Source organism: Papilio polytes, unplaced genomic scaffold (assembly GCF_000836215.1).
Source record: "Papilio polytes unplaced genomic scaffold, Ppol_1.0 DF824191.1, whole genome shotgun sequence".
NCBI classification, from domain to species: Eukaryota; Metazoa; Arthropoda; class Insecta; order Lepidoptera; family Papilionidae; genus Papilio; species Papilio polytes.
The window spans coordinates 1899824-1925292 of NW_013525013.1; the positions used below are offsets into that span (position 1 = coordinate 1899824).

A 25469-nucleotide genomic window follows, 5' to 3' on the forward strand; every position below is an offset into this window, starting at 1 on the left:
TAACATTGGAATGAATGCACCGGTTTTGGTTGCCTATCATATGGTAATGTTTGATGCATAGTCATTTTAAAGTCTAAAATTTGCGTTTCAAACATACGATAATTTACATAGGAGCCATCAACGGTTAGTATTTAAGACTAGTGAGTTCAAACTCACTTTAAAGTATAAACAGACTTACTTGTTGAAACAATAACTTGAGATGTCTTTCACTTTCTCCGACCCATTTCTTCAGACAGTCCGCTCCTTTCCTCATGAAAAAAGCCACTTTCCTTCCTCCGAGCAGACTGCACTCATTGGCCAGTGCCCGCGCCAGCAGAGTCTTGCCGGTGCCGGGCGGCCCGTGGAACAATACACCTTTAGCTGGCCGAGTTTTAAATTGGTTGAATAAATCCGGGTACATTAATGGAAATAATACCATTTCTCGTAAACATTTTATATGCTCTTCTAGACCTCCCACCTGTGAAAGGATAAGCAATTAAGGATTTTTTATAGGATAACTTTGAGTTAAGTGTGGTTTAATGGTTACTTAAGTAAACCCTCAACATTGATATATAAATAATCTGCACTAAGGAATGTCTTTGTTAGCCATTTTAAAGATCTAAGTGTAAAATATATATCTCACTATATGTCTCACTGAGAGACTCTGAGCCTAATAAGGGGTGACTAGGCCATAGTAAACCACGGTAGCCAATTGCAGGTTGGTTTTTTTTTTAGAGTTTGTTTATAAATTAGAACCACGGAAAAGAGATTTCTAGAACTCACAGAAGTAAATCGAACTTTTCCATCGAGTTCAACTGGTTGTATATCCCTCAGTGCTCTGTCTGTCTTCTTATCGTCCATAGATTTTGACTTTTGTCTGAAACCAACATTATTTTAAACACAATAGGGTTCATTTTAGAATACATTAGTAATCAAGACAACTTACCTGCCCTTTGTTTTGTTTTTCATAGAAACATTTAGATCCTCTTCTGTATCGGAACTGGAAGAACTGCTGCTACTGCTAGAAGGTGATTGAGCTGAAATTTTTAACATTACACTTATTTAAAGAAATTATACTAATATTATAAATGCGAAAGTTCAGATGGATGGATGTTTGTTAGAGTTTGTAGCCTAAACAGCTGAACAGATTTCGATGAAATTTGGTACAGATTTAGAGGATAGTCTGGAAAAACACATAGGCTACTAACTTTTGTTTTTTTTATTAATTCCGTGCGGACGGAGTCGCGGGCGTATGCTAGTGTAGATATAAAAACAATGTTTAATTTAAAAAAAAATTAAGAAATTACAGAAAACTGTAAATGTAATGAATATATTGATTGAAACTTACATCGAATTGTTTTTCTACGTAGAATTTTTGGTTTCCTCTCTCTTAAACTATATGGCTTCTTTCGTATTGTAAACGTTTTGCCTGAAAATTGAATATTGATTATTTACAAGTAATCAACAATTTTTTGCACTTGTACATTTACACGCACCAAACTCACGCAATGACATAGCAAATCTAGTCAATAGTTTAAATCAGAATTTTCCATACTAAAGCTCGCAGAGACTTTTAAAATGTTACTGTTTCCCATGAACCCCTACTATGTTTCTTTAAATTTTGAACTAGCTATCAAGCAACCCACCATTCCATAAACCCCAAATAAGTACCCAGTAACCCCACAATTAGTATAATCTAGTAATTATCTGTACTAACATTATAGAGAGAAAAGATTTATATTTTTGCACATATTGAAACAACTTAAAAAGTACTGAGCAGATTTCAAAGAATCTTTATTAAAAAATTACGTTATCAGTATAGGCTATGTTTATTTTTTTTTTATTTCACATGGATGGAGACGCGTACGAATCCTAGTAATTAGATAAGTACCTCTGCCTTTGGTCTCCCGAGGTGCGATCTGTACGAAGGCGGGCTTGGGTTTCCTGGTGCGCTTGGAGCGGCGCGGCTGCCGGCCCAGCGCCAACTCGCTCGAAGATTCCGACGACGAGCTCTCTGACGCTACAATTATATCTTACTATTACAACTAAAATTTCTTTTTAAATGTACACAATATGTATGTATGAATATACACAATATGTATGTTGTAAAATTAAATAAATGCCTCGACAACTTGGCGTTAACGCTTAGACAGCTGAACGGATATTGTATAAACAAAAAAATATAGAATACTAGCTTTCGCCCTCGACTCAATTCGCGACATGTGAAATTAAAAAACAAAAGTAAGTAGCCTATATGTTCTATCAGACTATGATTTACATCTATGCCAAATTTCATCTAGATACATTTAGCAGCAAACATCCATCCATCCAAAAGTTTCGCATTCATAATACTAGTAAGATTTAGCACACATTTTATGTTACCATAGCAAATTATGCTCAAGGCTTGTTAGGATACAGTTTACAGCAACATTTCAATAGCAGGATTCAAACCCACTACCAAAAAAATCGACGGTCGAAATCCATCAAAAGGATAGATTAGATTGTGTCTAATTTACTTAGTAAAAACGACAAACACTCGTACGGTTGTTGTTGATATCCAGATAGCTATTATATCTTAAACTTGTTGAAAAAATGTGTTACCAAAAGATTAGTCTTTGAAGTACGTATATATTATCACAACTAAAAAATAACGCAAATAGACAAACGCCTGTTAAAAGAGGTACTTTTTTGTCCTTTTTAACAGTAAAAATGTAAAAAAAATACTATATAATAATTTACTCCACTTCAAAAAAAACGGTTAACACAATACCTACCCGTAATTTTTAACAGTCGCGGTACCTTCCGGTATATTCAAAAGCATGATAACAAAAACCTTAATTTATTATCGGCATAGAAACATTTAATTTTATAAACAAAAATAATGAATACTAAAAGAAGTAAACAATCCAAATAAATTGTCAAAAAAGACAGATTTTGACACAGAATAATTACACAATCTGACAGTGACAAATATAGTTAAAAGAGGTTTCATTCCTAAAACATTTTTTCCCTTCTTATACTTTTTGTCATACATATTTTATTATAAACTAACTTTGACCCGCGACTATACGTGATAATAAATAAAGAAAAAAATGTAAGTAGCCTATGTGTTCTTCCAGACTATCCTCTACATGTATGCAATATTTCAATGAGATCCATTCGTTTAGAGCGAAAAAACTCTAACATCGATCCATCCATCCAAACTTTCGCATTCATATTAGTTTTATATTAAAAATATTTCTTAAGAAAACAAAAAAAAATTACATCACCACAAAATATGTCAAGTATCATAAGGTAGATATTTACCTGTATCTTGGTGACTATCTTCTTTCTTTTGCCTTCGCCTACCTCTCCCTCTACCCCTAGTTGATCTCGCAGGTCCTTGATTACTAGAATAAAAGATAATTTTCATAAATATCAACACATAATCTATTGCTAATCTATACTATTATAAAAAGGAATGATTTGTATTTTTGTATGTATTGATATAACTCAAAAACTACTGGGTTTTTTATAAATTCTATCACTGTTATAAAGGTAATTTATATGTAAGTAACATAGGTTGTATTTTTTAATATTTTTGAATTCACGCGGACGAAGTCGCGAGCAACAGCTAGTACTGAAAAAATCAAAAATATGTAACACTACAAAAACCAACCTTTCACTATCCTGGTTCTGGTTGGATTGTTCCGGATCACTCTTACTAATCTTTTTAACATCTTCCTTAACATCAACATCTTTTTCCTCCTCTTTATTTTCCTGTTGCGGTTTTTTTTCTATTACAGTTTGATTATTTTCATCTTCTGATTCCGACTCTGTTGCATCCTGTAAATATAACAAAAAAATTAAACTATCAGGGTAGTTTTTTTAGTTTGATTTAGTTTTTTTAATTTGACTCGGGCTAACAACTAGTTAATTATATTTCAACTAAACGAACCCGGGGATTTGTCCTTAATTTTCAAATGTAAGATTGTGTTTTTTTTTACTTTTTTTTATTATGCAACATACCTTTTTGTTATTAAACCTGGCTGAAGTTCTTCTCTGTCGCGATAATTGTGTATCCTCGTCTGTGTTGGTTGGTATATGATTTTGAGGCTAAAATTATAAAACTTCTAGATACACAACTACTAATTTAATTGGTCACTTAGTGTAGATTAAAAAAAATAGTAAAAAAATAAATAAAATATGGAAGATAGTCGTTAATATCAATATTTTCAGTAACATAATATCCCAGGTACCAAGGTTGCTGCTTCAGCAATAGCAGCAGGGGCCATTAGGGCCCCCTCAACAAGAAATTTACGCTAAGAGACATTTACTATTCCGAGAACATTTACAAATAGCAAAGTTTAGTATACACAAAATTACATACCATTTTCTTATTGGTGACAACAGCCTCATCTCCAGAACTGAACTCATCAGAGGAACTAGATCCATTGAAGCCATAGAGGTCTGGATAGCCCTTCACCTTCAGCTCATTGGTGATCCAGCTCTCATTGAAGTTGTGGTGCAGCAGCTTGCGCTTGCGGCAGCTTCGTCTCACATCTGAGAAAGAACCTTTAAGCTCACACATTACACCTACAATAGAAAATGATAATCTTACTTAGTTCAGATGTATGGATGTATTTTTGTTAGAAAGTATCTCCGAAACAACAACTCAATGAAATTCAGCACAGATGTAGAACACAGTCTGCTAAGTGCTTTTTTAATTCCAATATTTAATTTTTAATTTGACTATGGCTATGGGTTACTAACCCATAATTTAGCATGGGCTCCGAACCTTCAGTGGTAAAAAATAGTGAATGTTGATGGACATAGCTGTGGATTAAAGCTAGATATAATACTAGCTTTTGCTCGCGACTACGTTCGCGTGAAATTAAGAAATATAACCTATTATTCACAGATAAATTAGCTTTCTAACAGTGAAGGATTTTTTCAAATCGGCCTGGTCTTTTGGTTATTTCAATACATACAAAAATAGAATTCTAGACATAGATTGTTGCACCACTGAGTCATTGTAATGGGAATATAGTAAAGAAACTTTAACACTTTACAGTCAAACAAATCTTTCAAAGAATTAACTCACTTTGTTGTATTGGCTTGTCTTCACTGTCTTCCATATAATTCTTCCTGGGTCCCCGATTGCGTCGGATTTGCATACTCCTGTTACTGGACTCATTGTCATCCGCAAAGAATACTCGCACTTGACGGGACCTGACACATAAATACTATTTAACAAAAATATGGTATACGAGCTGTTGCCCGCGACTTCGTCCGCGTGGTATTAGAAAACAAACAAACTGTATAAATTACAAAAAGTTACGTATCCCTCGGGAACCGGACATTTCTCGGGGATGAAGCTTATCCCATGTGTACTCCAGACTTTGTTTTATATCTGTGCCAAATTTCAATCCGATATGTTGAACCGTTGCAGAATGATCAAGTAAACATTAAAAAACTAAATTAATGAATCACACGGGAACCCTTACTATTCCCGGGATAAAAAGTAGCCTATGTGTTCTTCCAGACTATGCTCTAATCCTGTGCCAAATTTCATAGAGATCCGTTCAGCCGTTTAGGCTACAAACGCTAACAAACATCCATCCATATATCCATCCATCCATCCATCCATCCATCTAAACTTTCGCATTTATAATATTATAGTAAGATTTTAAAAATGCCATTATAAAAACATGACTTCGGAATAACCACATTTTTTAAAAGAGATCAAACAACCAGTGGAATTACTAGAATTAAGAAATAACTGACTAACTTATAGATGTATTAAATTTTAAGAAACATTCATACATTTAGTAACTTACTAAGGACAAACAATATCTCAATATGACTGTGCAAGCATAATATTTTCTAATAACCGATGTTTAACAACAAATCAATCCAAATATTAAGAATAGTGGAAATATGGTATAGACATTTCGTGGTTTACCTTCTAGAATACTTCTCAGGTTCTGTATCGCTTTCTGGAAATACTATTTGTGGCATCCTTATTCTTCTAAGTCTGCTCCGGCTATCTGTGAACACAGTACATTGTATGTTGACTTTTATGCTATATTTACATGAGACTAGTAATAACATTAGAAGGAATTATTAAATAGTTGTATTAAATCATGATATAATGTTAAACCCTAATTATACTTACGTTTTGTCGGCCAGTGTTGTATTTTTCTTTTGACTTTATACTGGCTACTTCTTAGCTCGCGAGGAGACCAATTTGATGCCTAATCAAAAAATTATACTTAAGATCACAAGCATAGGTAACAGTTACATCATTCTCTAATCATTCAGAAAACAACTGGTTGCTCACTGTTACATTCATGCACTACACATCACCATGTACATAGGAAGGAAAACTAGTTTGAGAAGAAATATGTTGTCTTTGATGACATCATTGCAATTTCTAATAATTCAGAAACCTAAACAATAAAAAAATTAGAAAGGTCCTATTATACAAAAAGCATTCAAAGCCCATGCAATACAAGTTCGAGCAATCGCTTAATATGCTTGAGTCTAATAACTCATGTAACAGGAAGTCGATTTCAAAGGATCATCCTAACAAAGCAATCGTGCAAATCGCGCAATATCGAAACAAAATCATTTGTTGCATGTTCACCTTCTCGTCAGAGACGCTGACAACGTCGTTTAATGTAAAATTCCCATCTTCAACCTCCCCATTCTCTCCATTACTGCGTCGGGTTTTCACCATAGCAGTGGTTTCTATTATGTCGTAAAAATACGATCAGGCCCTAAATAGACTTATGTAACAGACATAAATTGTTAGGTAAAATCCAAAATAAGAAATATAAATGTCCGAACACTCTTTAAAAAGCTCAGGCGACAAAGGGTGAACGTTATCGTCCGCACATGTCGTTACTGAACGCCATTTTAATCAGAAAGCCTTGTAGACCCTACACTCATAACAATTTTGGTGCGATTGAATTCAGCGTGAACATCATTTTGTTGTCGCTTACCTCACTTATTCTAAAACCAAGCTTTAACACAAGTAAAGACTTTTTAACTTAATAATCGATGATTTCAAAATGAATTCACAATCACTGTTTATTGACAAGTGTCAAAAATTCCCGCAAATTTGACATTTTCCTTAACAGTTCGGATACATAGTTCTAGCACAATAAAAGTTTAGGTCCTTTATCAATAAAGCTATAATATTTGTTACTTACGTTGCTGTGGCAAGAGTAACATCTCTTTTTTATTCTCATTTTTTCATTGAAGAATTTAAAAAAGCGGTATGTTATAAGCGTCTAACTTGTAACTGTAAAATCGATATGTTACTATTTTGTGCAAGTGCAATGCAAGTTTCTCACTTGTCAAAGTCAAAATAAAAAAACCCAAACAAGTTTCAACAAAGTATTGTATTTGATATATTTTATCTTAAATTATACAAATTTATATTAAGTTAAAGTGTTAACAACGTTTAGTGACCAATTTCATTTATATCGGTATTAACTGATCATGTCGGAAAGCCCGAATGGGTCTTTATCTCCTACACAAAATGAGAAAAACATAACTGATGATTCAACACAAAAACAAGGGGATGGAGACTTGGACGAAGATATCTCAGCTCGCATGACAGCGTCTTACAGTGAAATATCATTTAATTCGGATCACGGACAAGGAAATGACGACCAAAGGAGTGCTGGGCCCTCAAGACCTTATGACTTACCATCCGAAAATCGTAGACAAGATAAACTGCCACTCGACATAGGTGGTCACGTACGTTACGAAGGCGATATGACACACTATGTCGCAGATGACCTTGAATTTAAAATCAAACTGTCTAGTCCCATTGCTAAAAGAGGAGAGACTCCTGTTTTTGGTAGTTCTAGTGTGTCCAGATCCAGTACACCTTCTGGTAAATTATACCGCCAAATTTTAGCTCCACAAATTGGCCAGATTGATATAACAGTATTAAATGACTTAGAATATGAAGCTCAAAAAATAGCTCAATCTGTAGATAATCTAATAGAAAACTTGTCAAATATTTTGCATGCAAATTCATCACTTACTGCAGAGAATATGGATGTATATAAAGATGCTGTTGGTAAGACATGTGATGCTATGGACAACAATATAAAAAGTATGTACACTATATTAGCAAAAGGTGAAGAGGTTTCCCAAGCAATGATTCCGGTCCAAGCACAGGCAGCAAGAATTGCAGAGATTAAAAGATTGTTGCAAATTTTTGAGAGCAATTTTTAAGTCACATATGGGGTTCCAACTGGAATCATATTGAAATAATTTATTGATCTCATAATCAACTGTGAATGGGATGAGGATGAAAGAAATATTATATTCGTTTCAATTTTGTAACATTAAGCCATCTAAGTATAGAGACAGCTCAAGCACATTGTTGTCAAAAGCGATAAAAGTGGCAATATACAATTATTTTTAAGATTTTTTTTGTAAGTTTTTGCTAACAAGTAGCATTGAGAATTAGCTATGTATAGTAAGAATGAGCAGAAAAAAAATTGCATTTCCTCTTTAATAACCCTTTAAAGTGTACTAAACACATTGTTCTTGTAGTGCAGTATTAGTAATGCAATATTTTATCAAATGCTATCTTCAGAAACTATTAATAAATGAGATTGTTAGAGGCATATTCTTCATCAATGTTTTCTATAATAATAAGTCTTAATAAATGTTTGTGGGTGTTTTATTACAATTTTTCCATAGATGGTGAAGATTTGAACTAAAAATGGAGATAAAGCTAGGAAAAAATAAATCTGTCATTTCAAAACAAGGACCTATCCATTTATACAGATCAGTGTGAACAACGCAGTCGCGCCCGCGCCCTGCCGCACCCCGTTCCCCGCTTGTTTGATTTTTGACAGTTCGCTTTCGCCTTTTGCCATGTATGGTGGGAAATCGTTTGGGGTGGTTGAAATATATTAGATTTCTTTAAAATGTGTTACAGAAAATTTAAATATGAGTTACCAGCATGAATCTTAACATCATTTTAAGATTAAGCGTAATGTTATTGGTCTCATGACCAGTTAACTTTTTAACTCCTATTGCGTTAGTACGTAGGGCAAATGGGTGACGTTGTAAGCTTATTTTCTGTGATAATAATGAAATTTAAATCTAAGTTCAACCAGAGCAAAATTTATTTTCACTACGATGTACCATGGGAAAAGCTCAAGTCAGTTAAATGGATGAACGAGAAAGCTTCCGCTAACAAGGCGTATGTTCCAACGACGGTAAGTTATTTTTATTTGCATTATTATTTAAGCGATAGAAGTTTAATTTTTTTAAAATGACTGACTGAATTTATCTCTTAAATTATATTTTAATACATTAAATAAAAATACCCATATAACTATATGAAAATGTCCCTTTCTTATTGCATTATTTTGTAAACATTTATCTTATGCGATGGAATTGTTAGTCACATTATAAGATCCAATCTGTATCTATAGGTTTGTTCACTATAACTGTTAATTTTTTACCAAATGTAAACTTTTATTTTGTTTTCTAAATTACCAGTAAGTTACTCTACTTTTATTTTTGTTAACTGAAGTTTTAACATGGCTATTACAGGTTCAGGTTAACATAATATGAACATGCATGTGTTAAGCAAATGATGCAAAACATGTAATTTGACTCTCACATGTATGCTCCTAACTGTTTGTAATGTTACCACAAAACTGAAACTTTGTATGGGTTAATTGCTACTTTGTATTTGAAACTTTGCTAACATTTTGTCTTGTTTATTAAATTAAACCAAGTGAGTAAGCTGTTAAATAATTAATTATTAAACCAAAGAGTATGTATCAATATACACATTAATTCATACATACTTTTGTAATAAACAACTTGATGCTTGCCACTTCATCTGCATGAAATTAAAAATAATAAATACATGGTGTATCTTTCTCATAGATAATCTGTCTTTTTAATGGTGAAAGAATATCTGAAGTGGCCCAGTAGATTTTGAATTATTTCAATATATACAAAAAAAACAATTTTCCTCTTTATAATTAGTATAGATATGTTCACTTGGTAATGCTAATTAGGGAGAAATGGTAAAGAATTTAAATTTTAATGGATAACAAATTACATTACTGAATTAAAAAAACTTTAATTGTAATGAATAAGTTTAAAAAGTAAGCTGATTTTAAAAATTCCTTTACCGTTAGAAAGGTAATTTATCTGTTATCAATTTTACGGCGCGTCACAGGCAAGCTAGAATATTATAAAATGGTAAAGCAAGTGGCTATCAGGATTGGCGTGAATAGAAAAGCGTTATCTGGCCACATATCCAATTGCAGAAGCATTTCCTAACTATAATCATCATAGAGAGGAACAACAAGATAGTACTTATTAAATTGAGAATAAGATGCTATTTTATATTAGCTAATTATACATAGGATCTAGAAATACTGGAAACAACAATAAACTATCATGACATATTACTCTATTGTAGCTTAAATAGTATCTCCTGGTAGGAATAAACTAAAGAGTTGCTTAAGAAGTCATGAGGCAAATAATGCATTCATATACTTAGGAATTTTAACTACAACATTATAATAAGATAAATATACAACATGTCTGTTATGGGTCTCATAGTTCATTGTCACTATGTATACTTTAATCTCTTAGGTGACATAGATTCAATCTAAATGACTAATATTTTTATAATCAAAATAAAGTCAGGTTCCCACCACTAACAATAGTGAAATGAATGTTCATATTAACTAGCAGACGCCCGCGAATACGTCCGCGTGAAGGATACTTGTTTATTTCTATAGAAAACTATCAATTTCATGTAGTTCAGTGAAAATAGATATTGTCAAATGTTTTTATTTTTTTTCTTATAGGCCCTATTGATAAATTTTGTACGCAACAAAAAGGGCATGCTTTAACAGACTATATGTTTTAATTGAGACTGGTGTGAATTTTGCGTGATTTTGTTGATAAACGATGTGATATTTGTGATATTTTCGTAGGTGGAGAATGTAGCCAACGTATGCACGCACGCACTATGCGTGGCGCCCGCGTCGCTGGGCGCGCGCGAGCTCCTCACGCGGTCCATAAACGCGCCGCAAGCGATCGCAGCTGTGGTGTATGGGTTGGCACTATGCCTGTTGTTCGCTGTCTCCACTACATTCCATTCCGTATGCTGCTGCCGATCTGATACGTAAGTTATTTGTAACCTAAACACGTATATGAGTTTCCACTGGCGAAACGCATATAAAACATATTGCCGTATCTTATTCCAAAAAAAAGTGCCTGCCTAATACTGACTCCTGGCGACGCCTATGGTAGTAGAAAAGATACTTTTTATGTTTTGACCATAAAGACTAAAAATGGTTTGAATTTTGCCGGCGTTGATATACGATCTTAAATCTACAATGATGTGATAGATGTTCAGTGAACCTCTTGGTCCCCACTAATAGAATAATAGCCGTTATTTGCGACTCACGTGAGCCATTGAGAAGATCGTATGTAACTAGTATATCGGCTTTTGATCTGTACCGCAATAGGCGGATGTTTCCCGATGTGCCGATCAAATCCACACAACCGATGGACTCAATGGGAATGATCAGCTCGGTTGGTAATATCGGCCCGTCGGGACAATAAGTCATTTTCATCGAGTAACTTAACAAGAAATAAACAATAATTTAAGTAATTAAAAATTTAAGATTAATTAAGGGACATATAGGTATAGCACAATGTTTCCAATTGTCCTATTATTTTAAATATTCACTATAAATTAGCGGCCAATATTATATCGATGGTTAATTAAAGGTAAAAATTATAACAATACATATTATTATAAGTAACAAGTGCATTAACGTAAAATAAATATAATTCACTTAAAGTTTCTGATTTATGTGGTAGTAATTAAGATAAAAATTCCAACTATTAGAGCACTTGTTGTAATTCCTTATTCAGTGCTCCGTCTCTGGAGAGTTATGCAGCTTTAATTTGTTAAGTGCCGCTCCAAGTAATTGGCTTGTAATCAATTAAAATCAACTTACTATTTTTAAGTGATGTAAGACTCGCGAGTCTATTACCCTGATAGCTTATTTATAAAAAAAAAACCAAATTAAACATATGCACAAATATGGCCCCGCAAAAATCATATAATTGGTTTGTCCGCGGGTGCGGTATGTATCAGTATTTGATTATACGCTCACCTAATTAAGGTCAAGTTAAGGTCGCTAAAAATGTATTCCAGTAAATACTAACTACTACTTTTCGGGATTCACAGTCAAAGACCTTAATTTCCTACCCGCTTCGGCGTAATTTCATATCATAGCTCTCATGAGTAACAGTTTACTGTATGATGCTCAATTTAGTGGGAAGTGAATTTAAATCTCTGACTGACAGGTTGAAAATTATTGTGATTACATTAGCGGAGAACCATTAGTATAGACTTTACTTAGTATTTTTTGCATACATCGTACGAGTTTGTAAAAAAACAAGACAAATGAGAAACATCGCCATAACGATGAATCTTTGGGACGATAAAAACATTTCTAAATTGTTATGCGTAAAATCTTACTTCTTAATATTATAAATGCGAAAATTTATATGTTTAGATGGATGTTTGTTTAAAAGTATCTCCTAAACAGCTGAACGGATCTCAATGAAATTTGGCACAGATGTAGAACATAGTCTTAAGAAGACATAGACTTACCTTTGTGTTTTTTTAGATAGAGTCGCGGGCAAAAGCTTGTTTTATTATTTTATGCGGTGTGTACTAAAAATAAAATTGTTACGAAATAGAAATAAACATAATTGGAAGCCTTAGGTTTCACGGCAGCATTATCGCTAAGCTGAACAAGGTTATGTGCGGTTTATTGCGTAATATGAAAGAAAATAACTTAAAAATAGCCTTCAATAACACACAATACTGTAAAATATACAGGGTGTTCGCATAAAATAAGCCTTCGGATATCTTGTCGTAAAATCTTACCAATTTTATAAATGTGAATGTATAGATGGATGGATGGTTTTTGTTAGAGTTTGTAGCCTCTACTACTGAACTGATTACAATGAAATTTGGCATAGATGTAGAGGATAGTCTGGAAGAATACATAAGCTACTTTTGTTTTTTTTTAACTCCACGTGGACGGGTTCGCGGGCGACAGTTAGTATTACAATAAACCATTAAATAACAGCTCTGAAACAGCGTCTTGACCCAATTGCGAGCTATCCTAAACTTAGTTTACTGTACATTTATCAGAAGCTTAGAGTAACTGGAACTTAAAAACCGGACACCTGTATCGCTTTAATTAAAAATTGAAACCTTAGGAAATCCTAAAAGAAACCTTTTCTGTGCTCCCTTAGTTTATATTGATTGGTTTATTAAGGAGGATGATACTTTAAATCAGCTCAGAAAGGTTTTAATTTATGTTTCTAGAATGTGCTTAGATAATATGTACCGTCGTCAGTAATTTATCGTTCTTTATTCTATGTATTGAATACAATATACAATGTTGTAATATAACTATTGTTTATTTAATTTATGATAATTCAATTTGTTTTTCGCAATTCCTTCAATTTAACAATGTAATTTTTTGTCCATGTAAGACAATGTGTTTAGAAATGTAGTAATTCATCTACCGAAACACTCGTTACCTCTGTATTTACAAGAGAATGAGAGAGATATAAATATGTTTAAATCCAAGTGACATGACGGTGGCAACCTTGTCATGCACTTATATTTTTTGACCAACTTCCCAAAAGAAGGAGGTACTCAATTCGTATGTATTTTTTTTTCGTATTACGGCATAATTCCGCTGCTAGTGGACCGATTTTGATAACTCTTTTTTTATCCGAAAGGTAGTGCTTGCAGGTGGATCCCATTTTTTTGTTTGATTATTGGAGTCAAAGACTACGACGTAGTTAAATAGTTTAGCTCAAAATCGCGGTGAAATTTGGGGTCTTTTTTGCTTTCTTCACTTATCGTAATAACAAAAAATCTGAATTCCTCTTTGCTTTCTTTTTAACAAACACAAAATGATACCATAAATAAACATAACTTTGACATTTTTCAAGTTTTCCAAGCATATGCAAGTCAGTATTTAACATGTCAAAGCGTTGGTTTTAAAAGAGTCTTGGCCTAGTTAACGACAGAGGGAACTCAACAGCTATTGTAAACTTTCAGACACTACAGTTCTATTATTTCTGTTTCATGTTTGTTCAATTCATCGAAATATGAGTATTCAGAGAATGGAATTACGGATGGTATAAGCAACGAAAATACTTCTTTCTTAAAAAATCTATTAGCAGTATAAAAGTGTAAAAGTTACGATAATTTTTAATAGTATAGAATGATGTTAGAGACATGATTTTATTTGTTATTTCTAGCATAATATTGTCGCTTCTTAAATATATCAGATACGTTTCTATTAACTTAATGTTCGTGCAGTAATGCAGATGTAATTATATCAACACCGCAACATTTCAAGCCTCAAGGTGACCGGCGCAAGCGCAGTGATGCGCGTGTTATTTGCTATAAGAAAAACAGCCAAATACTGTAACGAACCTTAAACACTTAGCTTCGTAACCGCCGTTTTTAAACTTATCATTTAAGATGCTTATACATATTTAACTATTAAATACCTGAAGTTTTCATTTGATACCGGGGTTATAAATCGCATTGGGCACCTAGAGTCGATTTTTTTTAATACTAGGCTATTTACGTGTTACTATTGACTGATAATCTTCAAGTTAGAAAACAAAAAGCATATCACGAAAATATATAACATGGTTTTTATTATTTTACTACTTATCCCGATTAGTAAAAGACACAGAAAAGGGTACACTTGTACGATTTGTAATTTGATTAAAATTAGACTTTGAAGGGTTACTGGTGTTTCAGTATTTGGCCGTAACACTAGCAAAATCAAACACATCATAATACACCGACATCGCCTTAAGCTTACATAATGTTTTCAGCAAAATGAAGCACTTCCTACACCGTTGCGACCGTGCCATGATATACATCTTTATCGCGAGCTCGTACTTCCCCTGGCTGACGGTGGGCACGCTCTCCTGCTGGATGCTACGCGAGTTGCGCTGGGCTATCTGGCTGCTGGCGGTCCTCGGCATCACCTACCAGCAGATCTTCCACGAGCGGTACAAGATGCTCGAGCTCCTGCTCTACTTGGTTATGGGCTTGGGCCCGGCGGCCATCATTGTCACGTCAAATGTATGTCCATTGTTTGTTGCACGCTTGCTTTTTTAATGTATGTTTTAACACCTTTAGTGCCGACGTCGAATCAAATTATTCGATTTTGGACTATGTTTATATGTTATCTGGTATTTATTATTGTTACTTTAAAAAATCAGTTAAAACGAGATGTGGTATTTGTTGTAGAAGAATGATAACATCTAGTAATTCTATAAAACATCTTCCCACAGTAATTCAGCAAATAGATATAGCGCAAGGAATGCGGCATGCAATCTGCTTCTAAGCAATTGTATCCAACTGGAGTTATATTTCGCATAATACGCTGTAATGCAATGCTTGTGTGTTGTGTTGTGTTTCCGAGTATTTTAATGTTATCTTGGACATCATTGTTAAGGGACCATTCATTAGTTAGTGTGAATTATTCTTGAACTTGCTCTCTAAGTATCCCAATTCTAAATATAATTCATCTTTCAAATCTTTTTTCTTTTTCAAGCAAATTTTCCTTATGTTTGTCTACGTCACGTATTAGTGTCACGGTTATATTAAAAACACAGCTTTCATTTATTTCAATGCACAATGAATAATGAAATGTAAACTTGGCTCCGGAATTCATAAATAAACAAGTGAGCACCACTCGCTACCCCTGAGATTACCCCCAAGCCGTGGAAATAACATTGTATTTTTTAAAGCGTTGATGTAAAAAGGTAAATTGAAACTATATTTGACATACACAAAACAAAGTAAGAATTGACTTTTTCTTCACGAGAAGTATCTAACTAACGTTGATTGCCTAGGGACATCTTCAACACAGAGGAACAGCAAAGTTCTGACCTTTTAAGGAAGAGTACACTTTGTTCTCGAAGTTTCAGTAATGTTTCAGCTTTCTCTATTAACTAACAGATTGTCCTCTTTAACTTTAATTTAACAATAATAATCACGTTTATAAATATACGTATTTATCTATATGTTAAAGAAATTTAAAAACTTCTTTACGCGATGTCGTGATAATTTTATCTATTTTATAACATTATTATGTGTTGATAAATTTACGGGGTTCTGAATAGATGTTTTTATAGATTTATGTTGCGTAAATAAAATTGCTCGAAGAATATTAAACATAACATGGCATAAAAGGGGTATGGTATAGGGAAATAACATTTAAAAAAAAACTTAATATCAAGGCAAAATCATTGGTATTATTGGTGGTGGTGTTCTAAAGGTAAAAAAAAAACTTTGTTGTACTTAAATCAAATTTCTTATTGAATTATTGTATTCGTTCAATCTAATAAAATTATTTCAACATGTACTTTATGTATGGCTTAATATCACACTCAACAATACCATTTCAAATTCGCCATTGTACGTCTATTTGCGATTTCAATTGGCAAATTGGTTGGTGCAAAGGAAATCGTGTTGTGGTTGAATCGTTATAGGCCACAGGACCTTTCAATACTGCTCGTTGAGTTTACTTTGTGAAATATTAAAATTCGCACTTTGTGAAGATTTTAACATTACATTTGAATATGTCAAGTAATGAACACGGAAAGTGAATTAAAAATGATCTTTATTTTTTAAGGCAAAAAATTGTTGATTCTCGATTAACTTAAACTTGTTTTTTTCGTGCAATTGACAAATTTAGGGATTGATTTGTGTTTATCTATTTTTATATAATATCGCTTAAATAGAATTCTTGTAGTCCGGCTCGAAGGACCATTGATGAATTTTAAAACGACAGCACGGCAACTAAATATATTTATTGCGTTGTTTACACTTAAACCGTTCACTGTACATTTTACACGAATTAATTAATGAGTCCCTAAACAATGAGATTAACAATTTGTATATTTACAAAATCTATGATACAGTGACCTAAACCTGACCTCTTTAATATATTCCACGTTGCTTATCCATTCTAAATGCAATCATGTTAAATTATACTGACCTTGGAACAATTAAATGTTAATTTATTTTACTTCATGTCAATCAAATGCAAAATTTTGGATGGATGGACAGGTTTTTGTTACTCCATATCAGAACGGATCTTAATGATATTTTGGCATAGATGTAGGAGTTAGTATGCGATTAAAAGAAGCCAATTTGGACAATGTTCTTTTAGATATATATTGTCGGAAAAATTTAATGTCTTTATAATAGTAATAACATAACTTAGATAATAGCACGGCATAGTAATACACTATGACGTGTATTACTATGCCGTTAAAATTATCAAACGCAAAATCTAGTAAAAAATATTGTGATAGATTTACTATTTGATAATGTTAATGATTTCCTGTTTGTGGCAATTTACTTGTATTTAGCTTTTTGTCCATGAAGTGAAACTTAACAGTAATTTAAAGTATTTTTCATTGATTTAGAATTTCAACTTTATTCAATGCCTTGTAATTTATAGCTCTATAATTATTCCACGAGTTTACTCTTACAAAGTCGCATCTGAAATGTAAGCCCATTTGAGTCGAATGGAATTTGAACTCTCGACCTTTCCGCACAATCGCATGTAAAGGTGACCTAATATTATATGAACAGTAAGATAGTACCTATAAAGTACACATATATATAAAATTCAATCCATTTATCGCAGATTCAGTACTCGAAGTCACTAACAGAATAAATATACTTTTATGTAAATACTAGCATTCGCCCGCCACACCGTCCGCGCGGAATTAAAAAAAAATTATTAGACAATGTGTTTTCTAGATTATACTCTACATTTAAGCCCAATCTTATCGAGCCGTTAAGCCGTTCTGGAGATATAGTAACAAACATCCATCCATTCAAATTTTCGCATTTGTAATATTAAAAACTTTGATATTCAGTTAAATAATTTACAATTTGTATAAGCGGACATAATCTTGTAAAGTGAAAGGTCAAAGTTACTATCTATTCTGGTCGTGTCGCATAACTTCTGCAGTGTAACCATACGTGAGATAAACATAACTTGCGACACTGACATTCATATTTATACCCATCGGTTCCGTAACCGATCCGAGTACCGAGTATCCGTATACTTATAAATAACGCTATCGCCCATATGAAAATAAAAAAGTAACTAGCCTATATGTTCCTCAGACTATCGTCTATATATATGCCAAATTATATTGATATCCGTTCAGCAGTATAAGCTACAAACTCTAACAAACATCCATCCATGCATCTAAACTTACGCTTTTATGTTAGAAACATTTGCAAAATACAAATTAATTTTTATTAATACTTGTACTCTTTTCCGTAGTCCAGATTTATTAGTAATGTTATAAAAATTAATGCATTGTTTTGTTTTAAGTTTGAAAGGAAACAACTTGTCTGTGGCACTTAACTTGCAACATTAAGTTTCGGAACAGGTATCCGTCCTCGGCCGCTCGTCCTCGTCCCCATTCAACTTAGTTAAATGTACTTTAATCGAACAATATTCTAAATAACACTAAAGATAAGTGATAAATGAATTAAAAACAATACTTTCAGAGTTTCTTGTTTGAATTCTGTTTGTTTTGGGAACTAGAAATTTGTCATAATAAATTCTGGCTGATAGTGTCAGAGGGTAGAATGAAAATTTTATGTTTTCAACATTTTTATTTACCTGACTAAACTTAAACCGGTTTACTATGTATCGTGCGTCATTTGACCTTGTGCATGCGACTTATTTCTTATAGATACTATTTTTATACGAAACAAGCTTAGTTTACATTACACCATACCTTTTATGTAATACTCGGATATCGTATTTAAATAAGCAGTTGAAGTGTTACAATTCTTGCATAAAATTATTTCCTTTATTATATGCGGGGTGCATGAAACTAGATCTAGTTACATATAAAACTCTGTCTATTATTATTTCTTATATTAGCTACAAGCTTTCGTCCGCGTGGAATTTAAAAAAAAAACAAAAGCCTATGTGTTCTTCCAGACTTTCCTCCACATCTATACCAAATTTCATCGAAATCCGGTCAGCCGTTTAGGCTACAAACTCTAACAAACATCCATCCATCCATCTAAACTTTCGCATTTATAATATTAGTAAGAGTAAGATTAGTAAGATAGTTAATTACCCTGATACAACATTTTAATACGAATTCGCGCTATTCATTGTTCATGGACATCACATTGGCATTCAACGTGTTAATCCGCCTCTAACGACTTGATGATTTTAATTATTTGGTATGTAATGTAATGTTTTATCTTCCAGCACCACTTCCCGGCGATGCACGATCTCAAGGTGGGCGGGATGCTGTACCTGGCCGGCGTGTTCTTCTTCAAGTCTGATGGTCGCATCCCCTTCGCTCACGCCATATGGCACATATTCGTGGCCCTCGCCGCCACCGTGCACTACCTGGCCATACTCCGACATCTCTTCCCCGAACTAAAATCTCAATAAAGACTGCCCCATTAACCTATTCAAACTCGATTAACAGAGCGTACTCAAGCTATTTTCGTATCGCGAGTCGACAGCGAGGCCGCGTTTAACATATTTGACAGCTGCGAAATGTCAGACGTCAATTGGATTTTGTAGAAAATGGCGCACTTCCGCCGCTAGGGCTTGACAGAAAAGCTTCTCGACGAAAGTTGTATTATAGTACCCAATTCCATTATCTCGCTAAGTATTTTGTAGTAATTATATGATCTGTATTGATGTCTGTTTCAGTAGTTTTTAATTTAGGTTGTCAGGACCGCAGGGTTTGTAGACTTTTGAACTCGTAGGAATCTTAGACGCACCTTTTTCGTCCACACGACGTTGTTAAAAGTTGTACTTGATTGAATTATGTTTGACATTCCCATTTTTTATGTGACTTCTAAACAGTTTTAGGATCTTGTGTAAATTGTATTATAATTTGGTGGAATCTATTAGGTTTTTGACTGGCCATATATACGTATATAAAAAAAAAACTTTCAGTGCTAATGACAATATGTTCGCACGCATTGCGTTGTTTCCATGACTCATGTGTAATTGGCCTGACTTCCTTTGGACCTCGACCTTTTTGCCTCGACTTCAGTCTTTATCAAGATTGCCCAGTCCAACTTTTTTTTTTTTTTTAACCTGTGATTATGTTTTATTGTATTTATGATTTTTTTTAAACGAGTTTAAAGGAGCTTCGATGATTTTGGTTTTAATTTTTATTTAAACGATGTTTGGGAAATTAGGTTTATTTCAAAGTCTTATTTTAACAACACGGCGTGGACCGTCTTCGGCCAAATAGTCTAAATGAAATATTAAAAATGTATGTATATTTTGTAAAAAGAAATTGTTGAATCTTATTCTACTATTGTTGTAGTGTTCTTAGTATCTCAAAATCTCGAGACCAATCCAATCCTTTTTAGATTGTTTAAAATGTATTGGAGTTTTTTAGAAACGTTTATATATCTATACTTATATGAGTCCCGTTTTCCAGTGAGATATTTTTATACATCTCAGTGTAAGTTCTCCTTAGATTAGTTATACTACAATGTAGAGTAGTCGTGTGGTGATGTGAAAATTTTATTGTTAATTGTCGTACTAATACTCCCAATTGTCGTACTCTTAGTATAATTTGTCTCCATATATTCCATATATGTTATTGCTCAATACGGAAATTCTTCGTCTTGAATGTTATAGTAATGTACCAAATACCTCCTTCATATCAATAATATTTAATTTTGGTGTATACTTTATAATTTCAAATCGATTTATAATTATAGTAAATATTTTTAACATTTTACAGATTACTGCTTCAAGATTTATTGCGATGTGTTCTTATCTCTCACTTTCCGATACGACAAGACGTTTTAAAATCATTATTTCGATGCAAAATCAGGATAATTTTAAACTATTTCAATTCAATTTAGTTTATACGCATTTCAAAATAACGTGTCATCTTCAAAGTTGCACCACAAAGCATTGTTAGTTGAATAACGCAATCTGAGAACAATAGTTTGCCTGTGGTCGGAACGGGGGCAAACTATTGGCGCGAAATGTCTATTTTCAATATGGTTGCTGTTCTATATTGTCTTCAAAGAGACCACACTGCAAGAACATTCATAAAGAAAGTATTATTTTGTTGTTTTCTCGATATTTGAAACTAAATTAAATAAATGCCGTAATGTGTTTTTAAAGAATGCCAATGTTGCCAATGTAAATCGATTTTTTAAATAATGTAAATTTGACATTGATACAATTTTGATTTTAATTACTTATGTTTTACTCAATTTATTAAGGTTTGATGCTATTTGCTATATAAACCAAATACTCATTTTATATTAGAAAACATTGACGTATATTTTAATTAAATATCTTTTTATATTTATGAACCCATTAAAATTGTAATTGCGATTGTATTCTTTCGAAAACAAAATAAGATAGTGTTAACAAATCTAGTCATAAATTTGCTACAGTTCTATGCAAATTAGTGATTGAATGAATGAATTATTTTTACATTGAAAATAAACAGCGTTTTTACCAATTATAATGTTCCTAGTTTCTAACATTGTGTAGAAAAAACATAACAATAGACAAAGACAAAAAATCGTGGGTTTTCATTGAAATACCGGAGAAAAATATTTCTGTTCTTCAATTAGAGAAAGTAATTTTAAAACTATTTCCGAAGTGAAAACTCACGGTTATGGATTTTGCATTGGCAGAACATTTGTCTTGTGAAGCTTATGTTTTATGAATTACGTTTATGTAGTCCGTGTGCAATTTACATAAGTGTTTATGTAAATTATTACATATCAATGAATCTCAAAATTTCCTGTAGTTTAGTTTTTATTTTGTTTTTTTACAATAATAAAACAAATCCGGTTAGTCAAGGATATCACAGGGTAACCAATATGAAGACAAATTCAAGTTTTTTCAAAACAATGTTTTATTTTATACAAAAAAAACTACGTTTAAAAATTGCAAGATGGAAATTTCTTTTCCATGTAATGATGTGAAAAAAAAATCTTTTTCAGTCTGTTATACGCTCGTCTCTGTATTTTTTTTTTAACATTCTCGTAATACAAACTGTGTCAAGTAAATAAACTTTAAGCAAAAGTTTTATTTAAATCAATTAGAAAATCTTTAATTATTTCCATATTAAATTTATATTTACACTAAATAAAGGATGTCTCATGTAGTTCATGTGTTCCTTGTATATTTGAATTATTTAGCTCTCTATAAATAGCAGTAAAAAGTATTGGTATATCTTGCCATAGACAATTTCAAAGATATAAAAATCCTTAGTACAGAAATTGGGATTTTAGGATCGTTTAAGCATGTCTCTGTGTAAAGAAAATTAGTAGTAGCCAAGTATATTTGTGAGGTTTTCTATCTCATGTTTCCAGGGAATATAGATTTGTGATTGTGAATTATATCTCTTATAAATTTTCAGCCTTATTTTAATAGTAAATATTACAGTCAAAATCGGTTGTAACTACGCAGAAAAAGACATATCTGATATGCTGTTAGGACGCCGCAGCTCTGCAAATTACTCTTACATAACACCAAGTAGAGTTAAAACTGCTGTTAACATACTGCTCTAAGGGAAACAAAAAAAAAATTATATCCGGTTTAGACTGTATATATTTTTTTAGCTTAATAGATGTCAAGTTTGTAAATTACAAGCAAAGTTGCTGTAATAAATGTTATAAATCTTGTCTGTACTTTTAACATTATCAGTGTTGTATTGATATAGGCAGTAAGGTATGTTATATGTAAATGTTTCTATGCCCTGTGTATAAACTGTATAATTTTCTAACAGATACCAAAATAGTTTTTTCGTAAATGTTATCTTTGATATCGGATTCAGGTATAGTTTTGTAGAGGTTTTTGGGAACTAAATAAAAATTTACAATCCTTTATTTGTTTTCATTTTAATAATTAAAAAGTTCACACCTAGTGTTATACACTGTAGAAAACGGTAAAAGTATAAATTACATCTTTGAAACTGTCTTGATGCCTAAAATTTCAAGACATTTTTCCATGACTTTAGCTGTTACTTCACAAAGCATCAGCCTTTCGTATGAAATATTAACAATATTTCCAGTTTTATCTTTTTGAATGCAATAACACTTGTCATAAAATTCAGTAAATGTACATGAAATCTCATACAAGTATTCACACAGACTATGCAAGTATAGATCATTTGCAACTTTGAGAATCACCTCAGGGAACCTCAAAAGTACCTTGCCTAGTTTCCACTCTGTTACATGTTCTAGCTTGAAACCAGATTTTGCCACCTCCTCTAATAATTTAGTTTCAGAAACCTGGGCATTCCTGGCAATAGATCTGATTCTTGTAACTGCATATAATAAATAAACAGCTGTATTGCCTTTATCATCCAACATTTTGTCAAAAGAGAAGATGTAATCATTGACTCTGTTATGTGAGAGATCAGCATATTTAATACAACCATAAGCAACTGCTTCTTGAGCTTTCTTCAACTCTTCAGGAGTCAGTACTTTGTCTCTGCCCTTCTCTACCAATTTATCAAGAGATCTCTTTAAACCTTCATCAAGTAATTCAATCAGTTTCACGGTGTCACCAGACCTTGTCTTGAACTTTTTCTTGTCTTCACCAAGTACTACACCAAATCCAACATGCTCCAACTTTTGCGAGTTTTTAAGAATACCCGCGCGTCTTGCGCATGCATCAATAGTCACAAAATGTGTGTACTGACCAACATCAGTTACATAAATAAACCTATCTCCCTTTTCTTCATTCACTCTCTGTTTTATTGCTGTTATATCTGAAGTATCATATGTGTAGCCACCATCTGACTTCACAACTGTCAAAGGTATACCTTCGTGTGTATCAGGGTTGCCCCACATTATCAATCTCCCTTCATCTTCTTCAAGAAAACCATTGTCTTTGAGTTCTTTCACTACAGCATCCATCCGACTTTGATAGAAAGACTCCCCTCTATCTATGATACGAATATCCAACCGATCATAGATCTTCTGAAATTCCCTCCTAGACACTTCACATATAAGTTTCCATGCTGCAATGTAATCAGGTTGGCCAGACTGTAACTGTACAACACATGAATATGCTTTTTTCTTAAATACCTCATCTTCATCAAATCTTTTCTTTGATTCCTTGTAAAAAGCTTGTAAATCAGATATTGGCGGTGAAGAAATCTTATAATCAGGGAATTGTTCTTGTAGATGAGCAATTAACATTCCAAATTGTGTTCCCCAGTCACCTAAATGATTCAATCGCAAAACATCATGGTTTAAAAACTCTAGAATTCGACAAATGCTATCACCTATGATGGTTGACCTTAGGTGACCGACATGCATTTCCTTAGCAATATTTGGTGATGAAAAATCAACTATTACTTTTTCCTTTTTAACTGGTGGTGGTGAAACACCATATTGGAGGATACAGTTCAATACATGTTCAGCAAATTTTTTATTTAAATATATATTCAGGAAACCTGCTCCAGCTACTTCAATTCTCTCTATAAGTGGAGATGTGGGTGTTTTGTTAAGAATGTTGTTGGCAACTTCCCTCGGGTTTGTTGACACTTTCATTGATTTTAGTAAATGAGAGATAGGCATAGCAGAGTTACACTGATAGTCGCCGAATTTAGGGTTGTTGCCTGAAAGAGTTAAAACTATCGGCGGATCCACCAAATTAGGATATGCAGATGTAATTGCTAATTCGAATATGTTTTTAAGTTCATCTAATAAACATATGTTGCCTTCTACAGAACTAATATCTGTTATTAACTTAGGTCTTTTACGGTTTTCCGATTTAGGTGTTAGGTTAGACTCTGCTTTGATGGCACTTTCGATTATAGCAAGGCGATGTTTGAGTTTCTCATTTTCTACTAATAACTGGTCTAAGCGAGAGTCTACTGCCGAACTTAAATCCCCATTTGTGAGTTTGTCAAGTTCCGCCTCGATAGACTTCGCTTCTAATTCAGCTTTACTAGTTCTCTCTAGCAGAGATTTCTCGTCGAATTCCGACATTTTAGTTTCGTTGTAAAATAAATTAGTTGATGTAATTAAAAAATCAGACTCACGTGACAACAACAATATGCATTTATTCCTTTAGTTTATAAAGTAAATACATTGAGAGACCGTATACGTAAAGGTTATTTTGAAGAAGTCTGACATTTATAACACATTGACAATTTGACATTGGCAGATCTTCTATTTTATGGCAACATCTTGGTTCTTGTAAAATGGAACGGGTGTGTGAGTTCAGAATAAATCTACAATAAATGTATAAAAAAATCAGTAATTAATTTGTAGAGCACCCAAAAAAGCAAATATCTTGCCTAGGTACCAGAAAATAACGACAGCAAACATATATTTATTGGTTCTTATGTATTAA

General features: G+C 32.9%; 4 protein-coding genes across 4 annotated transcripts in view; 2 read left to right on the forward strand and 2 right to left on the reverse strand.

Annotated features, from left to right (window-relative positions):
• LOC106110710 (ATPase family AAA domain-containing protein 2-like) overlaps nt 1-7068 on the reverse strand; it is a 17437-nt gene extending 10369 nt beyond the window's left edge. The window contains 13 exon segments of the mRNA XM_013292607.1: nt 179-457; nt 763-856; nt 926-1016; nt 1328-1408; nt 1871-1999; nt 3286-3368; nt 3638-3804; nt 3988-4074; nt 4349-4521; nt 5063-5190; nt 5924-6008; nt 6137-6215; nt 6608-7068. Coding sequence (XP_013148061.1) covers nt 179-457; nt 763-856; nt 926-1016; nt 1328-1408; nt 1871-1999; nt 3286-3368; nt 3638-3804; nt 3988-4074; nt 4349-4521; nt 5063-5190; nt 5924-6008; nt 6137-6215; nt 6608-6700 — 1569 coding nt within the window. The 5' untranslated portion in view covers nt 6701-7068.
• Nucleotides 7069-7313: 245 nt separating this feature from the next.
• On the forward strand, nt 7314-8658 carry LOC106110846 (uncharacterized protein C17orf59 homolog). Its single transcript, XM_013292785.1, has one exon. The coding sequence runs from the start codon at nt 7468-7470 to the stop codon at nt 8212-8214; it is 747 nt and encodes a 248-aa protein (XP_013148239.1). The 5' UTR covers nt 7314-7467; the 3' UTR covers nt 8215-8658.
• An 87-nt stretch (nt 8659-8745) lies between these two features.
• Nucleotides 8746-22669, forward strand: LOC106110845 (monocyte to macrophage differentiation factor). The gene is made up of 4 exons (XM_013292784.1): nt 8746-9212; nt 10962-11152; nt 14926-15178; nt 19362-22669. Exons 1-4 carry the CDS (start codon nt 9048-9050, stop codon nt 19548-19550), a joined length of 798 nt encoding a protein of 265 aa, XP_013148238.1. The 5' UTR covers nt 8746-9047; the 3' UTR covers nt 19551-22669.
• Nucleotides 22670-22980: 311 nt separating this feature from the next.
• LOC106110844 (arginine--tRNA ligase, cytoplasmic) lies at nt 22981-25264 on the reverse strand. The gene has a single exon (XM_013292783.1). It carries the CDS (start codon nt 25100-25102, stop codon nt 23060-23062), a length of 2043 nt encoding a protein of 680 aa, XP_013148237.1. The 5' UTR covers nt 25103-25264; the 3' UTR covers nt 22981-23059.
• Between the last annotated feature and the right edge of the window lie 205 nt (nt 25265-25469).

Excerpts from the sequence above, each read along its gene's own strand:
- LOC106110846 (XM_013292785.1), top strand. The coding sequence starts at position 7,468 with ATGTCGGAAAGCCCGAATGGGTCTTTATCTCCTACACAAAATGAGAAA.
- LOC106110845 (XM_013292784.1), top strand. The coding sequence starts at position 9,048 with ATGGGTGACGTTGTAAGCTTATTTTCTGTGATAATAATGAAATTTAAA. Across the intron at positions 9,213-10,961 it reads AGGCGTATGTTCCAACGACG|GTGGAGAATGTAGCCAACGT; the intron begins GTAAGTTATTTT and ends ATATTTTCGTAG. Across the intron at positions 11,153-14,925 it reads TGCTGCTGCCGATCTGATAC|CAAAATGAAGCACTTCCTAC; the intron begins GTAAGTTATTTG and ends TAATGTTTTCAG.
- LOC106110844 (XM_013292783.1), bottom strand. The coding sequence starts at position 25,102 with ATGTCGGAATTCGACGAGAAATCTCTGCTAGAGAGAACTAGTAAAGCT.